Consider the following 21844-nt stretch of genomic DNA (forward strand, 5'->3'; position numbering starts at 1 on the left):
CCTAAGTAACACACCAGTTAACAAACAGGCATACTTAATTTCATTAACTACCATTAATTGTTGGATTACTTATTTTTCAGGAGTATAATCAACAAACTCAAGGCAAGATTTTTTTTTAAATATTTTTATTGGGAAATCTTCACACACATATAGTCCAAAGATAGTATACAATCAGTGGCTCACAATATCATCACATAATTGTGTATTCATCACCATGATTATTTTAAAACACCTGCATCACTCCAGGAAAAGAAATAAAAAGAAAACACTAATACAACCCATACCACTTATCCCTCCCTCTCACTGACCATCAGTATTTCAGTCTACTCAGTTTCTTTTTACCCTTTATCCCCCCTATGATTTATTTATTTTTTGTCCTTATTTTTCATTCATCTTTCCATATCCTGGATAATGGGAGCATCAGACACAAGGTTTTCACAATCACATGGGCATACTGTAAAAGCTATAAAGTTATACAATTGTCTTCAAGAATCAAGGCTACTGGAATACAGTTCAATAGTTTCAGGTACTTCCCTCTAGACATTAGAATGTACCATAAACTAAAAAGGGATATCTATATAATGCATAAGAATAACCTCCAAGATAACCTCTCTATTCTGTTTGAAATCTCTCAGCCACTGAAACTTAATTTTGTATTATTTCTCTCTTTCCCCATTTGGTTCAGAAAGGGTCTCAATCTCATGATCCTGGGCCCTGGATCATCCCTAGGAGTCATGTCCCACATTGCCAGGGAGATTTACACACTTGGGAGTCATGTTCCACGTGGCAGGGGGTGAGTGTGGTGGGCGGAGGGCACCTGCTGATTTGGCTTAGAGAGAGAGGAGGCAGGGTCTTGAAACCCATGCAAACGCAGGTTGGGGCCTTGAACCCCATACAGAATGTTACCTAGAAAACAGAACAGTGCAGAGGCCAGAGCAAGGGTGATCATTCTGGAAGAGGGACCCAGGGTCTCAAGCCTAGGTCCAGAAGACTTCAACCACCATAGTAACTTCCTGATCCTCTTTACCTTGATGACCCACTTACCCAGCCAGCTGTCTAGTCTTGGAACTAGAAATGGTTTCTCTCCTTGAAGCTTTTTGAGGAGCCAAGGGTCTGGAGTGCCAGCAGAACAGAGAAAAATTGGGTTGCTGAGTCTCTAAACGAAAAAAAAGTCTCATGGCTGCAAAAGGCTCAATTACTGTGCTTACTTGTCCCACTTGGGCTCCAGAAATTCAGGCAATCAGTCCCCTTCCTTCTTAGAACGCTTTGTCCCATCTGGGTTGCCAAATTGATACCAATCAAAATTGTGGGTTCTCTGCCCAGAGCACTCCAATGACCAAATCTTAAAACACCAGGGCTTCAAAAACAGAAAGAGTTTATTGCTATGTGTGGAGCAGGAGATCAGATGGTCTACTGACCTAAAAATCTGTTTCTCCAAGTCTAAAGAGTTCAAGGTTTTTATGGATTCAAACAAGGGGAGATGGAATTGTCACCATTTTAATAACAAGTACAAGCAAAATCAAAGGGAGGTAAAGTTGTTATACCATTTCAATAACAAGCGTAAGCAGCTACAATTTACAAAGGTAAAGGAGTGGAGCTATGCTAGAACTAAGCTAACCATTAAAAGAACAAGTTAATGGTTAGTTCTGAGTTGAGTCAAGTTCTTTCATTAACATTAAGGGGTTGCCTCAGTGACTCTAAAGTTAAAAAGACTGGATTAAAAAAAACCAAACTGGGGGTGTAAGTCGCAAGGTTTTATAATCAGAAGGTCACAGGATAAAGGCTATATAGATCAAAGCAACTGTTTTACATATATTTCATCAATTGCAGGCATTTCCTTCCAGCTATTCTAATACACTAGAAAGTAAAAAGAAATATCTATCTTATGATTCAGTAATCATAATCATTTCTTAAATCCTAACTTCTCAGTTATACTATATGATGTTGTTTGAGGAAATTCTCACCAGCCTGTTTACAGTTGGCTAAATCACATTGTTCTGTTAAGTGCTGCCATGAAAGTAAGAGATTACATCTAACTCCAAGTGCAATTTTCATCCTGTTACCTAGTCTAGATCAACACTAGGTCTACGTAAAGAAGGCATTGGGAAGCATGCCCAGGAAGGGCAGTTTTGGAACCATCTGACTTCTTGTAACATTTAACTTAAATTCCCCTTTTCTTGACCCTGGGTATTATTTGAGCAGCACATACACTTAGCTAAGAAGCTGTGGGGTTGCTGAACAGCCTCACTTCAAGGCTCTTGGGCAGCCATTACATCTTCTCAGCAGAACCCTGGTTTCAATGCAACTGCAGAGTGGGTAGGGTCTTTGGTCTCCTATTTTGTAATAACCAGAGCAGCTGGTAAGCTTGATGCTTCAGTTTACAAAACGCTTTCATGTGCCTGATCACATGTAATGGATCTGCCATTAAAAAGAAAAACTTGTTTAAAAGGTTAAGTTTAAATCTTTTCTCAACATGATTTTCACCTGTTTGTGTGTGGTATTTCATATAATCCCCTTAATTCTAACATATTATAATCCTAGCACATTAAGTAATAATATACCCTTTTATTGTAAAGATAAATTGCTCAAGGACTCACTGGTGTAGCAAAAGTTGTACTGTCAGCTTAACCGCTGACCTTATTCTCTCTTCTTTCTATTGCCTCTTTACATCATGACTGGATTCTGCACTACTATATTTTTTTGCATGCTGTATGGCAGGGGGTGTGGGTCGGGGGTGGGTCACACTTCATTCATTTTCTATGTGAGTATCCCCTACTGCAGCACCATTTGTTGAATTTTTGTTTGGTTGGTTTTTCATTTGTTTGTTTGCTTGTTTGGGAAGTGCATGGGTGGGGAATTGAACCCATGTCTCCTGCATGGAGGTGACTATTCCACCACTGAACTACCCTTGCACTCCCTTGTAGTACTATTTTTTATTTCAGGTGGGCATAATGAACTTCTGTCAGTGGGCCTCAAAACAGCCTCCATGCATTCCCAACAAGCTGATCTGGTAAAAGCGAACTGTGTAACCCTGGACAAGTAACTCCATTCTACCTCATTTCTGCCTTCATTTTCCAGAGGTTCTGAGTTAAGGAGAGAGAAGGCTCTAAAAACAGAGCCTGATATGAACCATACGTATAATTTTAAATATTCCAGGAGCTATATTAAAAAGAAAAATAGGTAGAATTAATTTAATAATATTTATCTCAATACATCCAAAAATATTATAATTTCAACATACATTCTTTTTGATATTGTCGCCTTTCCAGCGCCAATGTCATAAGCAGCTAGCAAGGCTGGAATGTGATATTACTGTCTAAAGTCACCTTTGCCTCTGGAAATTTGAACTTGGATTGGAAATTTGATGATACTAAAGTATTATTGTTAAGCCTGGCAGGATTAAAATACTATTGGGGTAACAGACAAAATGCACCTACTTTTAGTGCATTGAAATACGTGGGGGTGAAAAGATGCGATGTCTGTAATTTACGTTAAAATATATAAGTAAAAATTTTAAGCAAATATGACAAAATGTTAAATCTACATGCCAAATACATGAGGATTCATCATACCCAACACTCTTCTGTATTTGAATTTTTAAAGAAAATATAATGCTATCCCCTCTCTGAGGAGGACTAAGTTTGCTCACCACCTGTCTCAGGTAGCCAACAGTGTCCGTAAAATCCACTCCACAAGCTTGAAAGAAGCTGTCCACTAAGTCAGGTGAACTGCTACACGACGAGTGCCAAATATCAAGACCGAGTCCCAAACCGCCCAGTCAGGGTTTGGGCGAGGTGAGAGATCCAGGTAGTTACCGTCGAATACCGGGTTTCGGGCCCAGAGCCCAACGCGCCTGCGCAAGGGCGAGGCCTCACCCTTGACCGCTCCAGAGCGGAAGCGTGGCTGCCCCGAGTCATGTGGCCACAAGCAGCCGCTAGGCGGGGAGCGTAGGACGTTCTGCCGCGTACCCAGGCGGTCCGCGGGCGGCGGCGGGGAGTGTGTGCATTGCTATTGCGGCTACTTTGCGAGCCGACCGGTGTGTTCCTGTCCCCGGCCGGGCAGTGGACCTGTGGCTGCTAGGAGGCGACGGACGAGGGTAAGGAGAGCTGGAGACACACCGGGCGCCCCTCTCGGAGGCTAAGAATCCCGGCTTCGTGGGGGTCGCCGCTCGGTCGGTGGCTGGGATCATGGCATCGCTGGCGGACAGAGTGCGGGGCAACGGGCGCATCGCCGCCGGGCTCCTGGTCAACTTGCTGGTGTCCATCAGCATCGTGTTCCTCAACAAATGGATTTACGTGCACCATGGTTTCCCCAACATGAGCCTGACTCTCGTGCACTTCGTAATCACCTGGCTGGGCTTGTACATCTGCCAGAAGCTGGACATCTTTGCTCCCAAAAGTCTGCAGCCGTCCAGGCTCCTCCTCCTGGCCCTCAGCTTCTGTGGTTTCGTGGTCTTCACCAACCTCTCTCTGCAGAACAACACTATAGGCACCTATCAGTTGGCCAAGGCCATGACCACGCCGGTGATCATAGCTATCCAGACCGCTTTCTACAAGAAAACCTTCTCCCTCAGAGTAAAGCTCACACTGGTGAGTAGCTTCAGTTGCCCAAGGCTGTGCACCTCTCACAGCCCACCTCCTAGAAGGTCTTTCTCCCTGGGAAATTTGAATGTACATTGTTTAACCCTGTGCCACGCTCTTTCCTATTATCTTGACGTCCACAAATGAGTCATCCATGAGCATGTGAACTTCATTCTCATTTTGGGGCGCTGGAGGGGAAAGATTTAGCAATCTGCTATGCTCTTAGCCCAGAAGGGTGTACTTGTGTAAGTTTTAATAATTCCTGTTTGATGGAAATCCTAAAAAGCTGTTCTCGTAGGAAAAAAAAAAAAAAGAGCTTATTGGATGTTGCAATACAATGTATCAAAAGATCTGCCAGAGCTCAAACTGAAAAATACACCCGCTTGCCTCTTCAGGGAATCAAACCGTGTATGATAGATAATATAACTGTTAAAAGATTCAGCTTAAATGACAAATCTCAGAATATATCTGTCTGCAGAGGTTTCTGCGTCTTTAAGTAAAGGATGGGCGAAAATAATTTTAGCACTTAGTAGCTTACAATATTTCTTGACATCTTAGTGCTTTGTAGTTGTATGTTTATCTATATATATGTTGCATAGACACTGGTTTTGGGATGCATCCACTCACGTGCCCATATTAAGTATTCGCATCTTTGCACACGACAGTGCATTGATTCATTATTTTATCCTGAATTTAAAATAAAGTGTGAACTTCAGTATAGCATTATCGTATTTCACTTTGAGGAAATAGGATTACTAATCAGTTTTTCCAAATGGAAAAAAAATCTATTTCTAGAGGTAGGTTGTTTACCAATAATGTGTTTATGATTAATCTTAGAAAACACCGTGAAAGGAATACAAAATTTGTTATCTCTTGATTTTAATCTGAACAATATTTACCTCTTTTTCTTTACAGATTCCTATAACTTTAGGTGTAATCCTAAATTCTTATTACGATGTGAAGTTTAATTTCCTTGGAATGGTGTTTGCTGCTCTTGGTGTTTTAGTTACATCCCTTTATCAAGTGGTTGGTAATTTTTTTTTTCTTTATGTGCCTTTTTAGCAGATGTCATAAATTTTGAAGCTGTATCCCAAGGTTTAGAAAATACAGTATAGAGACAATAGGCTGTTGGGAAGAAAGCATAATTGCATAAATTGTCTGACTCAAGGTGAAGAGAAGAAAGGAAACAGAGAAACTTGGTTGTATGATGCTCACCAAATACCTACCCATTTGTAAGTGTATAATACCCATGCTTTACAGTCTGAGTTTGGGGTGAAGTTATATTATTTTCTGGGAAATCTTTACAGAATGAATAGCAAGGCTTTTTACTTGCAGACTAAGTTTGTTGGTTATATCTATCATTTACTTTTTATAACAATACTATGAAAGAGTACACTTCCAGATATTTGAACAGGGAAGGAAAATTTCAGATTCATAGATCTTTCCCTAAAAACATATGCTACTCTTACAACGTCTATATTGGTTTCTAATAATTTGCCTATATTAATAGCATTTTTTAAATAGTAATGAGTATTTCACTTCTTGTACAAGTACTGTGCCTTTTTTATAGCAGGCTTTCATTAAAAGCTTGTTCATGGATTCTCTTACTATTATTACCATAAAATTCCAACAGATATCCTTTTTTTTTTCTTAATTTGTGGGGAAAACAGCTTGGTATAGGGTACAGTGAAACAGTGTTCTCTCTATACTGAAAACCTTGGACTGGAAATCCTGGATGTGCTTGCATGGGGAATTAATAAAGCCACAATGTGTATAATTTTAACCAGTTTACTTTTTTGACAAGCATCCAGCAATTTTAAATTAAGGCATTCTTGTGTGTTAGGGTTATAGCTCTAGTATCTTAAACTATCTGGTATTGATCATTTGGGAAACATTGTTGCAAAAAATACCAAGTCAAATAGTGATAAAGAATCAGTTTAAATAAAAGGAGATCAGTAGCACAAAAGGATGGAATACCCACTCAAATTTGACATTTGGTTCCATGGTATTTTGTCTTTTGCTCAGAGAGATGGGAGGATGCTCAGCTTTGTGTTGTACAAGAAAAACATTGCATTTGAGTGTACTTCAGTGGGTTTAAATATTACCAGATAAAGTGAATATTAGCAAACATTCCTATTTATTTTTTATGTCAAATTTCTTTGGCCTAGTATGGATTAAATATTTATTAAATATAGCAAGAATTTTGGTTTGTTGAATATTAAAATTCCATGTCATCCTTTACATAAATTCAAATCAGAGTACTCATTGTCCATGTCAGTGTGACCATTTCTGCCCACATAAGTCTCAAAATTGCTCTAGATCAGAAGCAAGGGATTTTCACCATCACCCACTACCCCTTAGATAGATATCTGACATGAGATTGACCAAGAAATGATTGTAGACTAAATCCTAGGAAAAGTTTCCTATTATTAATAAAAGGTAAAATATTGTTACAGAATAGGTATATTACTGAAAAATTCCTTTTAAAGAAAGTTGCATTTTCCCATTGTCTCCAGGTATAATTTGTAAGGTATTTCTTGTACTGCAGTGAACCTTAAAAGAAGTTAAGAGATGAGTCTTCAGCTATTAGCTATAGTTGTAGAGACACAGTTGACTCATTCACATTCATTCATTCATTCAGCAGACATTTCTTGTGCTAAGTCTTATACTCAGACTTGAGGATACAAGGATGCAAAGCAACTAAGTCCAACATTGTACAAATGTACACAACTCATCACACATTATATATCTCAGGGTGTGAAGAAAATTCTGAGGAATACTGGGGAAGAAGTGGCAGTTCTACAAGAGGGATGGTGAGGTAAGACTTTATGGAAAAGGTGACAAATTAAATTGAAAGAGGTAGAGAATTTTGCTTAGCAAAGAAATAGAGCAGATGTCTTTCTTTGCGATGTTTTGTGAGAGTATGGATCATTTTTTGGAGAACTTGATTTGTTTGGTGAGGAAAAGTATAGTGCGTTCAGGAAAGACAAGACTGAAGGGTGGGTGAGAACAGATGGTGGAGTCTTGAATCTCATGATAAGGTAAGAAAATGTGCCGTTTATTCTGAAGGCACCAGGAAAGGACTATGGTAGGGGAGTGACTTGGTCATTCATGTGTTTTAGAAAAATAACTGGCTAACAGAGGGAAGAAAGGGGTGGATAACAGAGGGAAGAAAGGGGTAGCAGGCAGAGCTTAGGAAGCTGTCCGTGGTTCAAGGGGAAGGCAGGAAGAGCCTGAACTAGGACAATGGTTGAGGACATAGGAAGGTGAAAACAGACTCCAGACACCTTTTGGAGAAAGAATTGGTAGGACCTGAATGAATGCGAATGTGAGGAGAGTGACCCTATGGGAGATGACATCATTCATTAGTGGGAAGTCACAGTGGAGCTAGTTTGCAGAAGGAAATAAAAAGCTTAATTTTAAACAGCTTCCTGAAGGTTATGTAAGTGGCCAGTAAGCTGTTGAAGAGGTGAGTTTAAGGATTCTGGAGGAAGCAGGTCGGAGCTGTGATAGAGATTTCAGAGAGGACAACAGATAGTAAAAGAAATCAGTCCAAGAGACGAAAGAGGAAGGCCAGACATCTACCTCAAAAACAGTGAAGGAAGGAAGAAGTGAGTGCCTTAGTGGGAAGTGCAGATCAGAAGTCAGTTTCTTCCAGGAGAAATTTTTAGGTGCTGCAGAGGTCCAGCAGGAACGGGCTGAGAAGAGTGTTTTGGGTCTGGCAGTTGGAGGCGGTGGTGCTGTTGGAGAGAGCTTTTTGGTTAGAGAGGGGACCACACTGCAGTGAGTAAAAGTGAAGGGCCTGAGATTCAGCACTAGCCCAGGCAGTTCTGTGGCGGAGGCCAGCAGCTGTCTTGTGAGGCTGCTGAAAGAAAGGGAGAGCCATGCAAACATTCTGCATTTGTTCGGGCTCACTGCTGTTCCCCAAGGAGCGGGCAGCCGAAGAATAGAGTCTCTGTCCTTTAAGATTCACAGAAACTCTTTCAGGAAAGCTGTTAGGAATGTGTTTCAAGTTTCTTGCTTTTTTATTTTTGCTTGGAGTCTATGTAACAGGATACCCAGACCTACAGGAGAAAGAGTTAAGTTATTAAAAAGCCTTCCTGTGCTTTCCAGATCTGCAATCCATCAAGCTTTCTTTAAAGTCTTTTCAGTCATATTTGTGAAGCATTTTGAGGATTGAACAGGATTTGAGGTTCTACTGAATGATGCCAGTATTTTAGGGTTTGTGATTGCCTAATTCGTGGAGGTATATGGGGGTGGGCAGGTTATATTACCCATAGAAAAGTTATCCATGGAGAGGATAATTCCTCTTCCAGTCATTGCATTTTCTAAAGTGAATAAAAACACCTCACATATCTTTCTAACCACACACATTGCCAGCCACCTGGGATACCTGAGATTCTTGTCAATTTCTAATTAACCTGCCTCCTAACTCCAGTCTTTTTTTTTTCACCAATTGTTTAGAAAGAAATGAGGTTTGAACTGTATCTGTATTCTACATGTCACCTAAAATTTCTGTTCCTCCTTTTTTTCTCAAGATCTCTGATATATGTGTGTCCCAATGTATATTTATTTTCCCTACGTATTAGGAACAGGAAGGAAGAGGGGACTTTCCCCTCTTCTTTGTAATTGAGAAGAAAATAGATCATCATGAATTGAATTTATAGAGCTCCTTTCATCCAGGGTGCTTCCAGGGCATAAATGTATATTATTGATCTTTGAAATCTTGTAGAGTAATTAGGCATCTCCTCTTTTCCCCACCCCATCTCATGTTCCCATCTTTGTGGCTAGAGTTGCATCATTTGTTTATTAATTGATGCTGTTTCTTTTCTGCCTGACTTGGTTTAACTCCTCATTTCCAGTGGGTAGGAGCCAAACAGCATGAATTGCAAGTAAACTCAATGCAGCTGCTGTACTACCAGGCACCGATGTCGTCGGTCATGCTGTTGGTTACTGTGCCCTTCTTCGAGCCCGTGTTTGGAGAAGGAGGAATATTTGGACCCTGGTCAGTTTCTGCTTTGGTAAGTTCTGATTATTTTGGTGTCTAAGAAACAGCTTAATGCCTCCAGTTTTTGCTTTTCAGAGCACTGTCTCACGTCCATGCTCATGTTTAATCTTCCTAACTATCCTTTAAGGAAAGCCCAGTAGGGATCTTGGTTTTTTTTTTACATTTTTTATTGTGAAATACAACATATATACAAAAAAGCAATAAATTTCAAGTACATTGTAACAAGTAGTTATAGAATAGATTTCAGAGTTTGGTAGAGGTTATAGTTCCACAATTTCAGTTTTTTCCTTCTAGTTGTTCCAAGATACTGGAGACTAAAAGAAATATCAGTATAATGATTCAGCAGGCATATTCATTTGCTAAATCCTATCTTCTCTGTTATGATTCCTCCTTCGATCCTTCTCCCACTGTGTAGGGATGTTTGTGCTATGCTCATTCTAACTTTTTCATGTTGAAAGGGGCTGTCGATAATATGGGATGGGGGATAGAACTTGTTAATGTTCTGGAGAAGGCTGGCCCTCTGCATTTCAGGACTTAAGTGGTCCAGGGACCCATCTGGAGGTTGTACATTTCTGGAAAGTAAACTTAGAGCATGATGTTTTTGTAGAATCTCAGATAGAGCCCTATGTGTTCTTTAGGGTTAACAGAAATGGTTTTAGTCGGCAAGCCATGATAATTAGCAATATCTTGCTGAAGCTTGTGTAAGAGTAGCCTCCAGAATAGCTGCCCTTTCTTCTTTCTTTAACCTGTACATTTTTGAGATTCAAAGACTTTTCTTTCTCTTCCTGTCCAAAGCGACCTCGTCTACCTCAGATTCTTATAGAACCTACTGTCTGTTCCATGTGTTTGGGCTGTTAATGATGCAAAACTCAAGACCCATTTTCTTTTACTGCCTGAGCTGTCATTTTGCATTGTGCTCTCCCTTTCATGTGACTGAAAGGTAGCAGAGCACAGTGGGTTAAGAACATGGGTTAAGAACAAGCTATGAGACCTTAGACAAATTATTTTACCTTTCTGTGCTCTGATTTCTCATCTCTGAAAAGGAAATAGTAACATTTAACTAACCTGTGGGTGTTGTAAGGATTAGTGAGTTTATGCAAAGTGCTTAGAACAATCTTTTTTTTTTTAGGGAAACATTTTCTTATTTTTATTATATTTTGTTTTTATTTGTTTGTTTTTTACATGGGCTGGGGCCGGGAATCGAACCGGGGTCCTCCGGCATGGCAGGCAAGCATTCTTGCCCGCTGAGCCACCGCGGCCCGCCGCTTAGAACAATCTTGACATATAACAAGTACAATGTAAATATAAGCTATGATTATCATGCCTTCAAGTGGTTTCAAATTCTGATAATAAGAACCTTCTCCATAGTTTCTTCACAAGGCCTTGCCTACCTGTGTGGATAGCCAATGAATGCTTAATGGTTTAATTTAGATAAATTAAGTAATTTAAATAAATTCAGTTCAATAAAAAAAAGGTCTGGAAGGATGGATATATGCCAAGTGTTATTAACAGAGGTGGGTGGTTGGAATTTCAAACATTTTTTTGCTTTTCTTTATGTTATGATATTTCTATAATGATATCTAGTGCTTTTATAAGAAGAAATTATAACACTTCTGCCTTATATGGGTAAGAAGAATAAAGCTGGAAATTCACATTCAGAAACACAATAGTTCAGAATTTTCCATTGATTTTGGTAGACAGAATTACGTTTTTGAATATTATTCATTTTATTCTCTTAACCCTCAATTTTGCTGTCCCTCCCAAATTGATTCTTTCTTTTTTATTTTCTTGATGGTTGATAAGAGTTTTAAACATAAGTAATGAAGTATATTTTTACTTGATGATTATAATGATTACAGCTGCTTTGTATTAATGCTTCTTTTGGTTTATTTGTAGCTTATGGTGCTGCTGTCTGGAGTGATAGCTTTCATGGTGAACTTATCAATTTACTGGATCATTGGGAACACTTCACCAGTCACGTATCCTTTTCATAATAACTTCCAAATACCTGTTTTTTTATATTTTCCAAAGCTCTGTCACGTTGCTACCTTATTTGAGTACCACACTACCTACCTCATGGCCTAAATTGAGTAGCGTGGGTTGTTTTTAGTTTTTCAGTATATCTTTCCACATTTGAGGCTATGGAAATTTATTTTGCTTTCTGTCTTGTAGTTTTTGAATTTTCTTACATAATGGATCACCTTGTCCCTTAAACATTTAATGTGGATCACAATTCCTTGCACATAATAATGTTAAATAAATACTTGTTGAATGAATAGTAGGGTGGAAGCTTGAGTTTTTAAGCAAGTTTCAGTTGTCTGCAGTAATAAAGTAAATGTGTGGTTAATTCAAATAACAAAAAGATATTTCCAAACCATTGGTATCTGGCTTTTGAGTGTATTTTTGTGCTTATTTGAATATGGCTGTGCTTGTTTTTCTGAATATTACTTCAAGTTAAGAAATGACGTCAGACCTTGAAGTCAGAGTCAGCTACCCATTTTCATCATTCTGCTTGTCATTCTGTTTTTCTCTTTGCATTTCACTATGCTCTCACTATTAGCCAAATGCAAAGAATGGATTTTCCCAGGCCAGAGAGGTAGTTTAGTAATGTTATAAGAAGTGTACTGATTTATGTAAATGAGTGAATACTGAGATGCCAACAAAGTAAATAAGTAGCATATTTTCCAGCTATCAATAAACAACAATGATGATGATAGTATTTTTTTAAAAAAAACAAAAACAAAATTTTAATGTTTATTTTATGCGAAGGACTGTTCTGAATACTTTGTATGTATCAGGTCATTTAATTCTCATAGCTACCCTGTGAAGTAAATGCTATCATTTTATTTTATAGCAGAGAAAACATAGGCACAAAGGATTAAATAACTCAGTTAAGTCATGTCACTGTAGTTACCAGATGTGAACCCATGCAGTCTAGACCCGGAACTCTTACACCACACTGCCAAATCAAGGATGTGCTCTGATTAAGAACACATCCATTCATTCAACAAATATTTATTTAATACCCACCATAAACCATTCATTGATTTAATAAATGTTTATTTATGGAATATCTACTAATTGTCAGGTACTGGGGATATAGTAGTGAACCAAATAGGCAGAAATCTGTGCCCTCAGATTCTATTGAGGATAAAAAGCTGTAACCAAGATAAATAAATAAATGTGTGTGTGTGTGTGTGTGTGTGTGTGTGTGTATGTGTAAATAAATACTTAAAGAATTAGATGGTGATAAGGACCAAGGAGAAAACAAAGCGGGGAACGGGATATGAAATATTGGGGCAGGATTGAGATTTTAGTTTTGGTAGGCAGGAAGGATTCATTGAGAAGATGACTTCTGACGAAAGGCCTGAAGGAAGTGAGGTTGCTACCTGCAGATCTTCGGGAAGAGCCTGATAGGCCGAGGGAATGCAGGTGAGAGGTCCTGGGGAACAAGGAAAGCTGTGTGGTCGGAGCAGGATGAGCAAAGCAGGGAATATATGTAGTGGCACCCTAAAGAGGTAACAGGAAACAAGATTGAGTAGAGCTTTTATATAAGCACATTACTCTGACTGAGATGGGAAACTACTGGAGTTTTGAGCAGAGACGTGACATGATCTTATGTTTTAATAGGGCCACTGGCTACTATGTTGGGATATAGACTAAAGTAGAGTTTCTAAACCTCGGCACTCTTGACCTTTTGGGCCAGATCATTGTTTTTTTGTGGAAGCTTGTCCTGTACATTGTAGAGTGTTTAGTAGCATCCCTGACCTCTACCTACTAGATGCCAGTGTTCCTCCTTCCCCAGTGGGGACAACCAAAATTGTCTCCAGACATTGCCCAGGTGACAAAATCTCCCTTGATGGAGAAGTTACTGGACCAAAAGAGGCAAAGGAAGAAATGAGACCAGTTGAGAGGCAACTGCTATATCTTAGCTGAGAAATTATGGTGGTTTGTTAGTAGAATGGTAGCAGAAGATGATAGTGAGAAGTGATTGGATTCTAGATGTATTTTCAAGTAGTGCCAACAGGATTTGTTGACAGATTGGATGTGGAGAATAGAGGAGACAGGGTTTTGGCCTGAGCATCTGGTAAGAATGGATTTGCCATCAAGTGAAGTAGGACACCCCAAAGGAGGTTTGGGGATGGGGAGGAAAATCAGGTGTTCAGTTTTGGACATGTTAATTATGAGTGGCCTGCTTGAGATTGAGGTGGAGGTATAAGCAGGCACTTAGATTAACAAGCCTGGGAATTCAGGAGTAAGTCTGGGCCAGAGATATTCTAGATGGAGTCACTGGTGTGTAGATGTGGTTTAAAGCAGTGTGACTGATTGAGATTCCCAAGTAAGCATGTAGAGCAAGAGACATCCAGATATTGAGTCCTGGGGTATTTCAGTGTTTAGAATTGAGAGAAAGGAGGAGGGACTAGACGAGGAAACTGAGAAGGCTCAATCAGAGGCAGATAGAAGGACAGTGATGTAGAAACCAAGTGAGGAAAGTGTTCCACAGAGAGCAGGGTAATCAAATGTTGAGTGCTGCTGGCAGATCAAGTATGAGAAGACTGGGTAATTAATTACGGAGTTTAGTAAGATGGAAGTTGATGATCTTGACAAGAGCAGTCTAAGTGTTGTAGGTGAAATCCTAACTGGAGCAGAATGGAGAATTAGAGAAGAGGAATTAAAAATATCAAGTATAGACAATTCTTTATTATTACGATTTTAAAAAGGAGTCACTGAAGAGTTTCTTTAATGTTGCCTTCTCACTATCTTTAACAGATCATAACTTCTTAAAAAGAGAGGCTGAGGAGTAAGGAAATTTAAAGCTAAAGTGGCAGAAGCCAGTTCATTTACAGACAAATGATAACTGAAAATAAAGCATATTTTATTATGGTTATAATAGCATCTTTGGGAAGATCCTCTTTCTTTCAGGAAATCCTCTCCATTGGGTCCAACAAGCACAGGTTTCCCCAGTACACAGCCTGTGTTCTCTGAAGGTTCTGGTACTGCCCGTCAGTGGGTTCCAGGCTACTAAGTTGGCTGGCTTAGCACAGAAGAAGGAGTCTGAGCTTAGAGGTCAGACAGATTCAAGTGAGAATTTGCAGCTCTGCCCCTATCTTTGTACCTAAGCAAATTGTGGGAGCTCTCAGAGTCTCACCCGGATCACTTATAAAATGGGGGAAATAGCATCTCCTATGTTGGATTGTTGTGAGGATTTGAGACAATGCGTGTCAAGCACCTAACAGATGTTTATTATGCATAAATAGTGCTGTGAATAACTATTATTATGGCTAACACATGGTGCTTATTGTATTCTGGGCACTTTGTGTGTATTAACTCAGTTAATACTGACAGTAATCTTGTTTGAGGCAGGTTCCATTGTACAGATACGGAAACTGAGGCACAGAGTTGAATGGTAGCTATCTCTGATGTTATTATTGAAAAGAGTAGATGGGGACATCATGTGCACTCGAAGAACAATAAAATACTAATTTATTTATATAGAAAAAATAATTATATATTTAAAATATGGCAAAAGAATAATTTTTAAAGAAAATTTGTATGTGTGTACATGCATGTGTGTGTGTTTATCTATTTTTTTTTTTTAGTTAATGGTGATTTGGAGAAACCCAACAGTGACTTACTCTTGCTAAACTAGAATAGAGTACGAACTTTAGCGTTAGACTGAGTGATCCATGCTTGCATTCCAACTCTGCCACTTAATAACTCTGTGATCTGGGGAAAATTACTTCAAATCCCTGAGCCCCTCTAATGGCTAAATGTGAAGAATGATACGCAGTGCAGATTACTGATGCCTAAACAAGATAGTGTCTTGCAGAGTATCTGGCATACAGTTGGTGCTCAGTATTACTTCCTTCCCCTTCCTCCCTTTCTAATTTAAGCATACTGGGTATGTTTAAATTGAGCTCACTCTGCTACCTGACACATCTCACCTCATTTGCCAAGAAAAATATATTAGCAATGCTACTGTAAAACAAATCATAAATTGCTACACAAAATATCTTCTTTGCACCTTGTTCTGAATTCCTTTCTCATTCTTATAATGTAGCCCTTTTTCCCTTCTCTGGAGTAGGAAACAGACAGTTGAGGCAGACTTCTGTCACTGATTAATAGCTAAAACCTGCCTGAAGAAACTAGGATTGACCCAGCGTGTCACCCAAGTTCCTGTTGTTCTTTAGATGAAGTGGCTGCTGTTCAGCCTGTGTTTAATGCAGTTCTGTTCAACCTTTGCTTCTTCCTCTGTGTGTGTTTGTGCATGTACGTCTGGCATGTATGTGTAAAAATAAAACATTTCACAGTTAATCCTTTCTGTCCTTATCCAAAAACCTCAGCTACAACATGTTTGGACACTTGAAGTTCTGCATTACGTTATGTGGAGGTTATATTTTGTTGAAGGACCCACTGTCAATTAACCAGGGTCTTGGTATTTTATGTACTTTGTTTGGCATTCTCGCCTATACCCATTTTAAACTCAGTGAACAAGAAGGAAGTAAAAGTAAATTGGTACAGCGTCCTTAATCAGATTTTTGTGGAGAAAAGGAAGTTGTCTCAGGAAGATTAAAAAAATATTGCTAATTCTACAAATTACTTTGAAAAAAGCAAAAAATATATAGTAAAAATTATTGAGCAATGGTTTGCAAGAATCAACACAGGAAATTTTATGCTTAAATATGACTTTGCTTTGTAGAGTACCTTTTTTAAAAAAAACTTAATTCTCTAAAACAGAAATGGTTCATGCTTCTTTTCAAAGATAATTATATGAAGCATATAGGATGGTCTGGTTATATTAAATGAAGAACATGGAAATTAAAGATCTATAATGTCAAAGGGATTAGTATTACTGTACTACAAATATTATGGTTTTTAAATATTCCTATTTTTTTAAGGAAGGACATATAGGAGTCCTCTGCTTGCTAGTAGATGGCTTCCCAAGTGAGATCTGTAAAACTTTTGGCCAAACTGTTCAAGTCAGAATTTAAATCTGGCATGTCTCTTTTAGTAGATTTAGTTGAACTTCCCAATTATTTCTTATACAGAAAGCAAAGTATAGTAGAGAGGATGACCAGTGACACAAAATCCAATTCTAAAAGTTCTATTTTTCTAGTAGAAAATTGAAATAATAGGTGATGTTATCCCCCCCCCAAAAAAAAAATCCTGTAGTTTTTACAGATAGTTGTTTATGAGTTTTCTGTGTACTCTAGAACCTATGTTTGGAGTTCAAAACCAAAATAATCCCATGCTTAAATGTCTCAAAGACAAGACTATAGATGAACTGAACAGATTTTTATTATCCTGGTACTGCTTTCCCAGCCTCTTGAACATTTCATATTGGTAATTTCTTAATACCACTTCCCACCTCTCTCCTTTGAGGCATCTGGAGCTCTCTTTGGCATTTAAGGACTTAGAGTGAACTATGTCCAGCCTTTCTAAGGTGGCTGAAGGAAAATCTTTTATAGCAAGTCAGGGCAAATGCTACCCAAACACTAAGCGAAACTTGGTGAAATTATGAGTCAAGATTTGAAAGAGAAGTAGATAGCCAATATTTAACTAGTGCCGTGAAAATTAGGGATGATTTTCAAAAATGAGAAATGGAGGGGATATATGTGTGGTGGTTTGGAGGTGTATGTACCCCAGAAAAACATGTTCTTAAACTTAATCCGTTCACGTGGGTGTGGACCCATGGTAACTAAGAACTTTTGATGAGGCTGCTGCAGTTAAGGTGTGATCTACCTCAGTCAAGATGGGTCTTAATCCTGTTACTGGAGTCCTTTATTAGCAGAATGAAATTTAGTCACAGAAAGAGAAAGCCAAGGGGAGCAAGGAACTGAAGGTCAATGGAATCTGGAAGAGAAGGGATGGGGTCAGGAGAGTCTGCCAAATAGATTGCCCTGTGACAGAGGAGGCCAGTTCCAAGGATCACCAGCAGCCAGCCCCAGAGCACCAGTGTTTGGGAAGAAAACATCACCTTGATGACGCCTTGATTTGGACTCAGAACCATGAGCTAATGAACTCCCATTGTTTAAACCAACATATGGCATGGAATTTACCTGAGCAGCCATGGAAACTAAAACATGATTTCCACTAAAGGAAATATAGAGCCGCATATTTAATTGCAACATACATTTCTCCTTGCCAGCTTCTTGGCATTTGAGCATTAAAAATAGCTGATAAGCTCTCACAACAAATTGACTTTAGATAGACGATCCTTCTTATAATATGTCTTTCCTGAATATTATTTATTAATGTTAAGTGAGAAAACAACATTAAACAGGGCACAGAGCCATGTGTATAAAATACACCTTTTGGATTTTTTTTCTGGCCTGTCTGAATGAGATACCTCACTGATAATACATTTTGACAAAATTTCAGTGTATCAGTAAATCTCTTGTATGAATAATATGTATGGTTTTCTGTTTTTGTTTTAAATATTCTTTGGTACTTTTCATTTATACGGATACAATTTTGTGCTAATAACACTTTCAAATCAATTTGCCTTTACCAGATGACCCTTGGGTATTATGCTTGTCTTAAAACATCCTCTGAGTGTGCATAAGTAAATATGTAATTGTTTTGCAGAAATTGGAGAAAAGTATTTCAGAACAATGAGGATTATGTGACTTCTATGCACTGAGAATAGTGGAGTCAATTTGTGCCATGTACAAATTATTAACTGTAAATAAAACTAGGGGCCATTTGGAGGTCCATAATAAAAGTCTGGTGTCAAGGGAACATAGTAGGAAGGTGGGGTTACATATATATATAATGTAATAATATATATAAATGAGTAAAATGTGTACTGCTCGAATTAGAGTCTGATGAACATTTGTTGCTCCAAAGATAATCATCCCATTGAAAAGAAAATTCCTGGGGGAAAAAAATGCACCAGATGACTAGCACCAACAACATAGACAAACCAGAAATGAAGTGCTGATGAAGTAAACATGCCATCCTTCTGTCACTGATACAGCGTGGACTTAGTTTTTTTATCCTATGTTAAAATGACTGAATTTCATTTTTTATCTGTTAAAAATAAAGAGAACTTGATGTGTGTATTTTTTTAACTCATTAGAACCAGTGGAAGCAGCACAGCATCTGAATGTATTTATAGAAGCTCATGAAACACCATTCCTGTCACCCTTTTGAAATAACAGAGGAGAAATCTTTCTCTGTGAAATGAAGCAAGCTTACTCCTGTTTCATTTGTTTATCTCCTATTTCATTTTTAAAAACACTTTAAACCTTGCTATTTTTACTTTTTTTACCTTGCTATTTTAAACCATGATGTCATTTATTATTTAAAAGCACACGATTATTCAAGCACTTCACATCCTCCATTAGTAGGAGCTGTTGGGTAAATGAATGTGTGGAATGGTTAAAGATGAAAGACTGATTAAATATATTGTTTTGTTTATTAAATATCTTGTTTTGTTTCTGTTCAAACCTAAATGGGTTATACCTGTTAGTATCAGGGATATGATGATAATTTCATTCATTTAATAAAAATGTATTGAGCTAGGCACTGTACATATTTATGCAAACACATATCCTTATGTATTTATTCCCTATGATTAAAGAAACAAATGATGTGAGTTTCTGTTTACAAACTAAATAAATGTTAAGAGGGATCTAGTTCTTGAGAGCATGAAACAAAGGAATGTGGCTCAGGCTTGGCAGTTGAGGAAGATGTCCATGAGGACAGCATGACTGAGTTAAAATCTGAAAGATACATAGAAGTTGACTAGTCAAAGGAGGGGATTTGCACATTAAAAAAACTCATTCATTGGAAGGCTCATGATGACATTAAACTGCAAAGAGGATAGAGCATAGAAACCAGATTTTCAGAGTAGGGAGGGGCAAAATATGGTGTGTGATAAGGTGGGAAAGGTAGGCAAGCCTCAAACTGAAGACCTGTAGGCTGTGTTAAGAACCTTCATCTTTATTCTAATTAGGGGAAAGGGGAACTGTTGAGGGTTTACACAAGGGTTTGCCACAGTCAACCCCTTTGATTTGAAACATGAAGGAGAACCAGAGAGATTCTCAGAGACCAACTGGGAAACTATTGTGAAAGATGATGGTAGCTTGGAAGGGTGATGGTGGTGAGGTAACAAGTGGATAGACTCAAGAGATATAGTCAACTGGACTTAAGAGAGAGTGAAAATAGAGGGAATTGGGGGGAGGTAAAGTCATGAATCACGCTTTAGGTGTGGGATTTACACAGCTTGATAGAACGGTGCCGTTTCTCAGATAGCAAACAAGAAGTGGACTGGTTTGAGTGGTTGGGAGGAGGAAGATTGTGAGTTCATGTATAGCCATCTGGATTTTGAGGAATGTTTTACACATCCAATTGGAAATGTTGATCAAACAATAGATAAACAAATCTAGAACTCAGGAAATTTTTTAGTTGGCATGGAGGTAAACTTGGGGAGTAGTATACCTGATATGGATCAAATCATAGACTGGAAGATAGTATAAATCAAAAAGACAGTCTACAGCGGAGCCCTGAGGAACTCTAGTATACAGTGGTTGAGTAGAGAAAGATAATTTTACAAAGAAAACGGAGAAGGGACAAACAGGAAAACTGGGCCACCGATAAAATGGGAGAGAGAGAGGATAAATGTACTGAGAGGTCAAATTAGACAAGGACAAAAATAACCATTGATTTATTGACAGATTTATTGTTGATCATAGTAAGGGCTCTTTTAGCAGAATGGAGGAGAAAAATTAGATTGAAATGAGCTGAGAAGTCAGTGTGTGAGGTGAGGATATGGCATCCCAGAATGTAGACAATTCTATTACATTTAATGTTGCTGGATAAGAACTGGGGTCTTTTTTGTTGTGTCAAAGATTTTTATTGTAATGGTACTTCATTATTACAGAATTAAAATTGTAAAGCATCAAATATACTGTGTACCTCTGGGAAAAGTGCAGGTACTTTTGTAAGAGGGATGACCTTTTCCTCTGAGAAGGAGTTTTATTTTTGGCACAAATTATAAGATCACTCTGAAATATGTTCTTGAAATGTGGATTACTATCAATAAATGCTACATTTACTTTTGCCAATATTTTTTCAATTTGAAAAAATAATTTCACAAGTCCACTATGGGTTGATCAGTTATGCATTTTCTTGTATATGAAATAAGCTAAAGTTAAAAAAAAAAAAAAAGCCAAGAAAATGGCCAGTCTCAGTCTGGGAACTAGTGTGACATGGTGGAACAAATCTAGTCTGGATATCAGAATTGTGGCTTTCAGTCCACATTCTGCAAATAGCTCACGATAGCCTTTGACATTGGGCAAGTTGCTTGACTCAGTTCTCAGTTTTTTCATCAATAAAATGAGGTCTTTACTTCGAATGATTTCCAAGGGGCCTTCCGGCTCCAAACTCACCTGATTCTACTTTTCCACAGTAAAATTATTTTAATTTCTCATATTAAGAGCAGATTTGATGGAATTAGAAAGATTCTGTTTGTTTGACCCTTAGAAAAACTGTTTTCTTGTTCATGTGCATTTCTTTACTCCTGGATTCTGTTTTTAGAAAGTATTTGCAGTACATTAAATTTGATTTTTTAAATATTTGTATTAGAAGACATGGTTTTATTTGATTTATCAAGGCATGTAAAGCAGCTAATGTCTATATGGGGATATTTGTGCTAAAAGTTTTAATTTGGAAAATAGCACATCACCCAAACAACAAAAATTCAGATTTTTCTTTTTAACTAAAAATATCTTATAAACACTATGTATGCCACAATAACAAGCATGGATATTTATTTAACTAGCCAGATTTTGCAATTCTAAATTTTGAAGTTAGATAATCCTGTAAGTAATCCCATAAGGGATTATTTTTTCTTTTGAAGTCAGATGGTCTATATCAACCAAATATCTTCACTTTCCTTTTCCTGTTTTTCTTAAACTCCCCCAAAAGTTGGTTTCCTGTTTTCTCAATTCCCCTTTTATCAATTTAAATTTAGTCACAGCCAAGATATTGGTGCAGGAGAGTGATGGGTGGACCCTGACTGGAGTTTGTAAGAGGCCCCAAATGAATTAGTCTATTGAAGAGAGTTACTGGGACCTCCAAGACTGGAATTTCTTACTGGAATGATCAGAGTCTCCAGGTCTCTCCTTAGCTGGAGTTTAGAAGCAAGTGTAACCTTTTTGAACTGTGGTTCTTGGAGAACCATGGGGTGACTTATTGGGCTATATTTGTTAGAATGTTTTATAGAATTTAACAATAAATAATACAGAAA

General features: G+C 38.1%; 1 protein-coding gene across 1 annotated transcript; it reads left to right on the forward strand.

Moving 5' to 3' along the window:
- Window positions 1-3943: 3943 nt before the first annotated feature.
- Window positions 3944-20056, forward strand: SLC35E3 (solute carrier family 35 member E3). The gene is made up of 5 exons (XM_077111365.1): window positions 3944-4589; window positions 5496-5606; window positions 9443-9601; window positions 11485-11567; window positions 15933-20056. The coding sequence occupies exons 1-5, from the start codon at window positions 4188-4190 to the stop codon at window positions 16117-16119; spliced, it is 942 nt and encodes a 313-aa protein (XP_076967480.1). The 5' UTR covers window positions 3944-4187; the 3' UTR covers window positions 16120-20056.
- Window positions 20057-21844: the final 1788 nt, after the last annotated feature.

This window comes from Tamandua tetradactyla, chromosome 7, assembly GCF_023851605.1.
Source record: "Tamandua tetradactyla isolate mTamTet1 chromosome 7, mTamTet1.pri, whole genome shotgun sequence".
NCBI lineage: Eukaryota > Metazoa > Chordata > Mammalia > Pilosa > Myrmecophagidae > Tamandua > Tamandua tetradactyla.

What these genes read in the sequence shown, in the direction of transcription:
- SLC35E3 (XM_077111365.1), top strand. Translation starts at nt 4,188, where the DNA reads ATGGCATCGCTGGCGGACAGAGTGCGGGGCAACGGGCGCATCGCCGCC. An exon ending in CCTGGTCAGTTTCTGCTTTG is followed by an intron (nt 9,602 to 11,484) that starts GTAAGTTCTGAT and finishes GTTTATTTGTAG; the next exon opens with CTTATGGTGCTGCTGTCTGG. An exon ending in GGGAACACTTCACCAGTCAC is followed by an intron (nt 11,568 to 15,932) that starts GTATCCTTTTCA and finishes CAAAAACCTCAG; the next exon opens with CTACAACATGTTTGGACACT.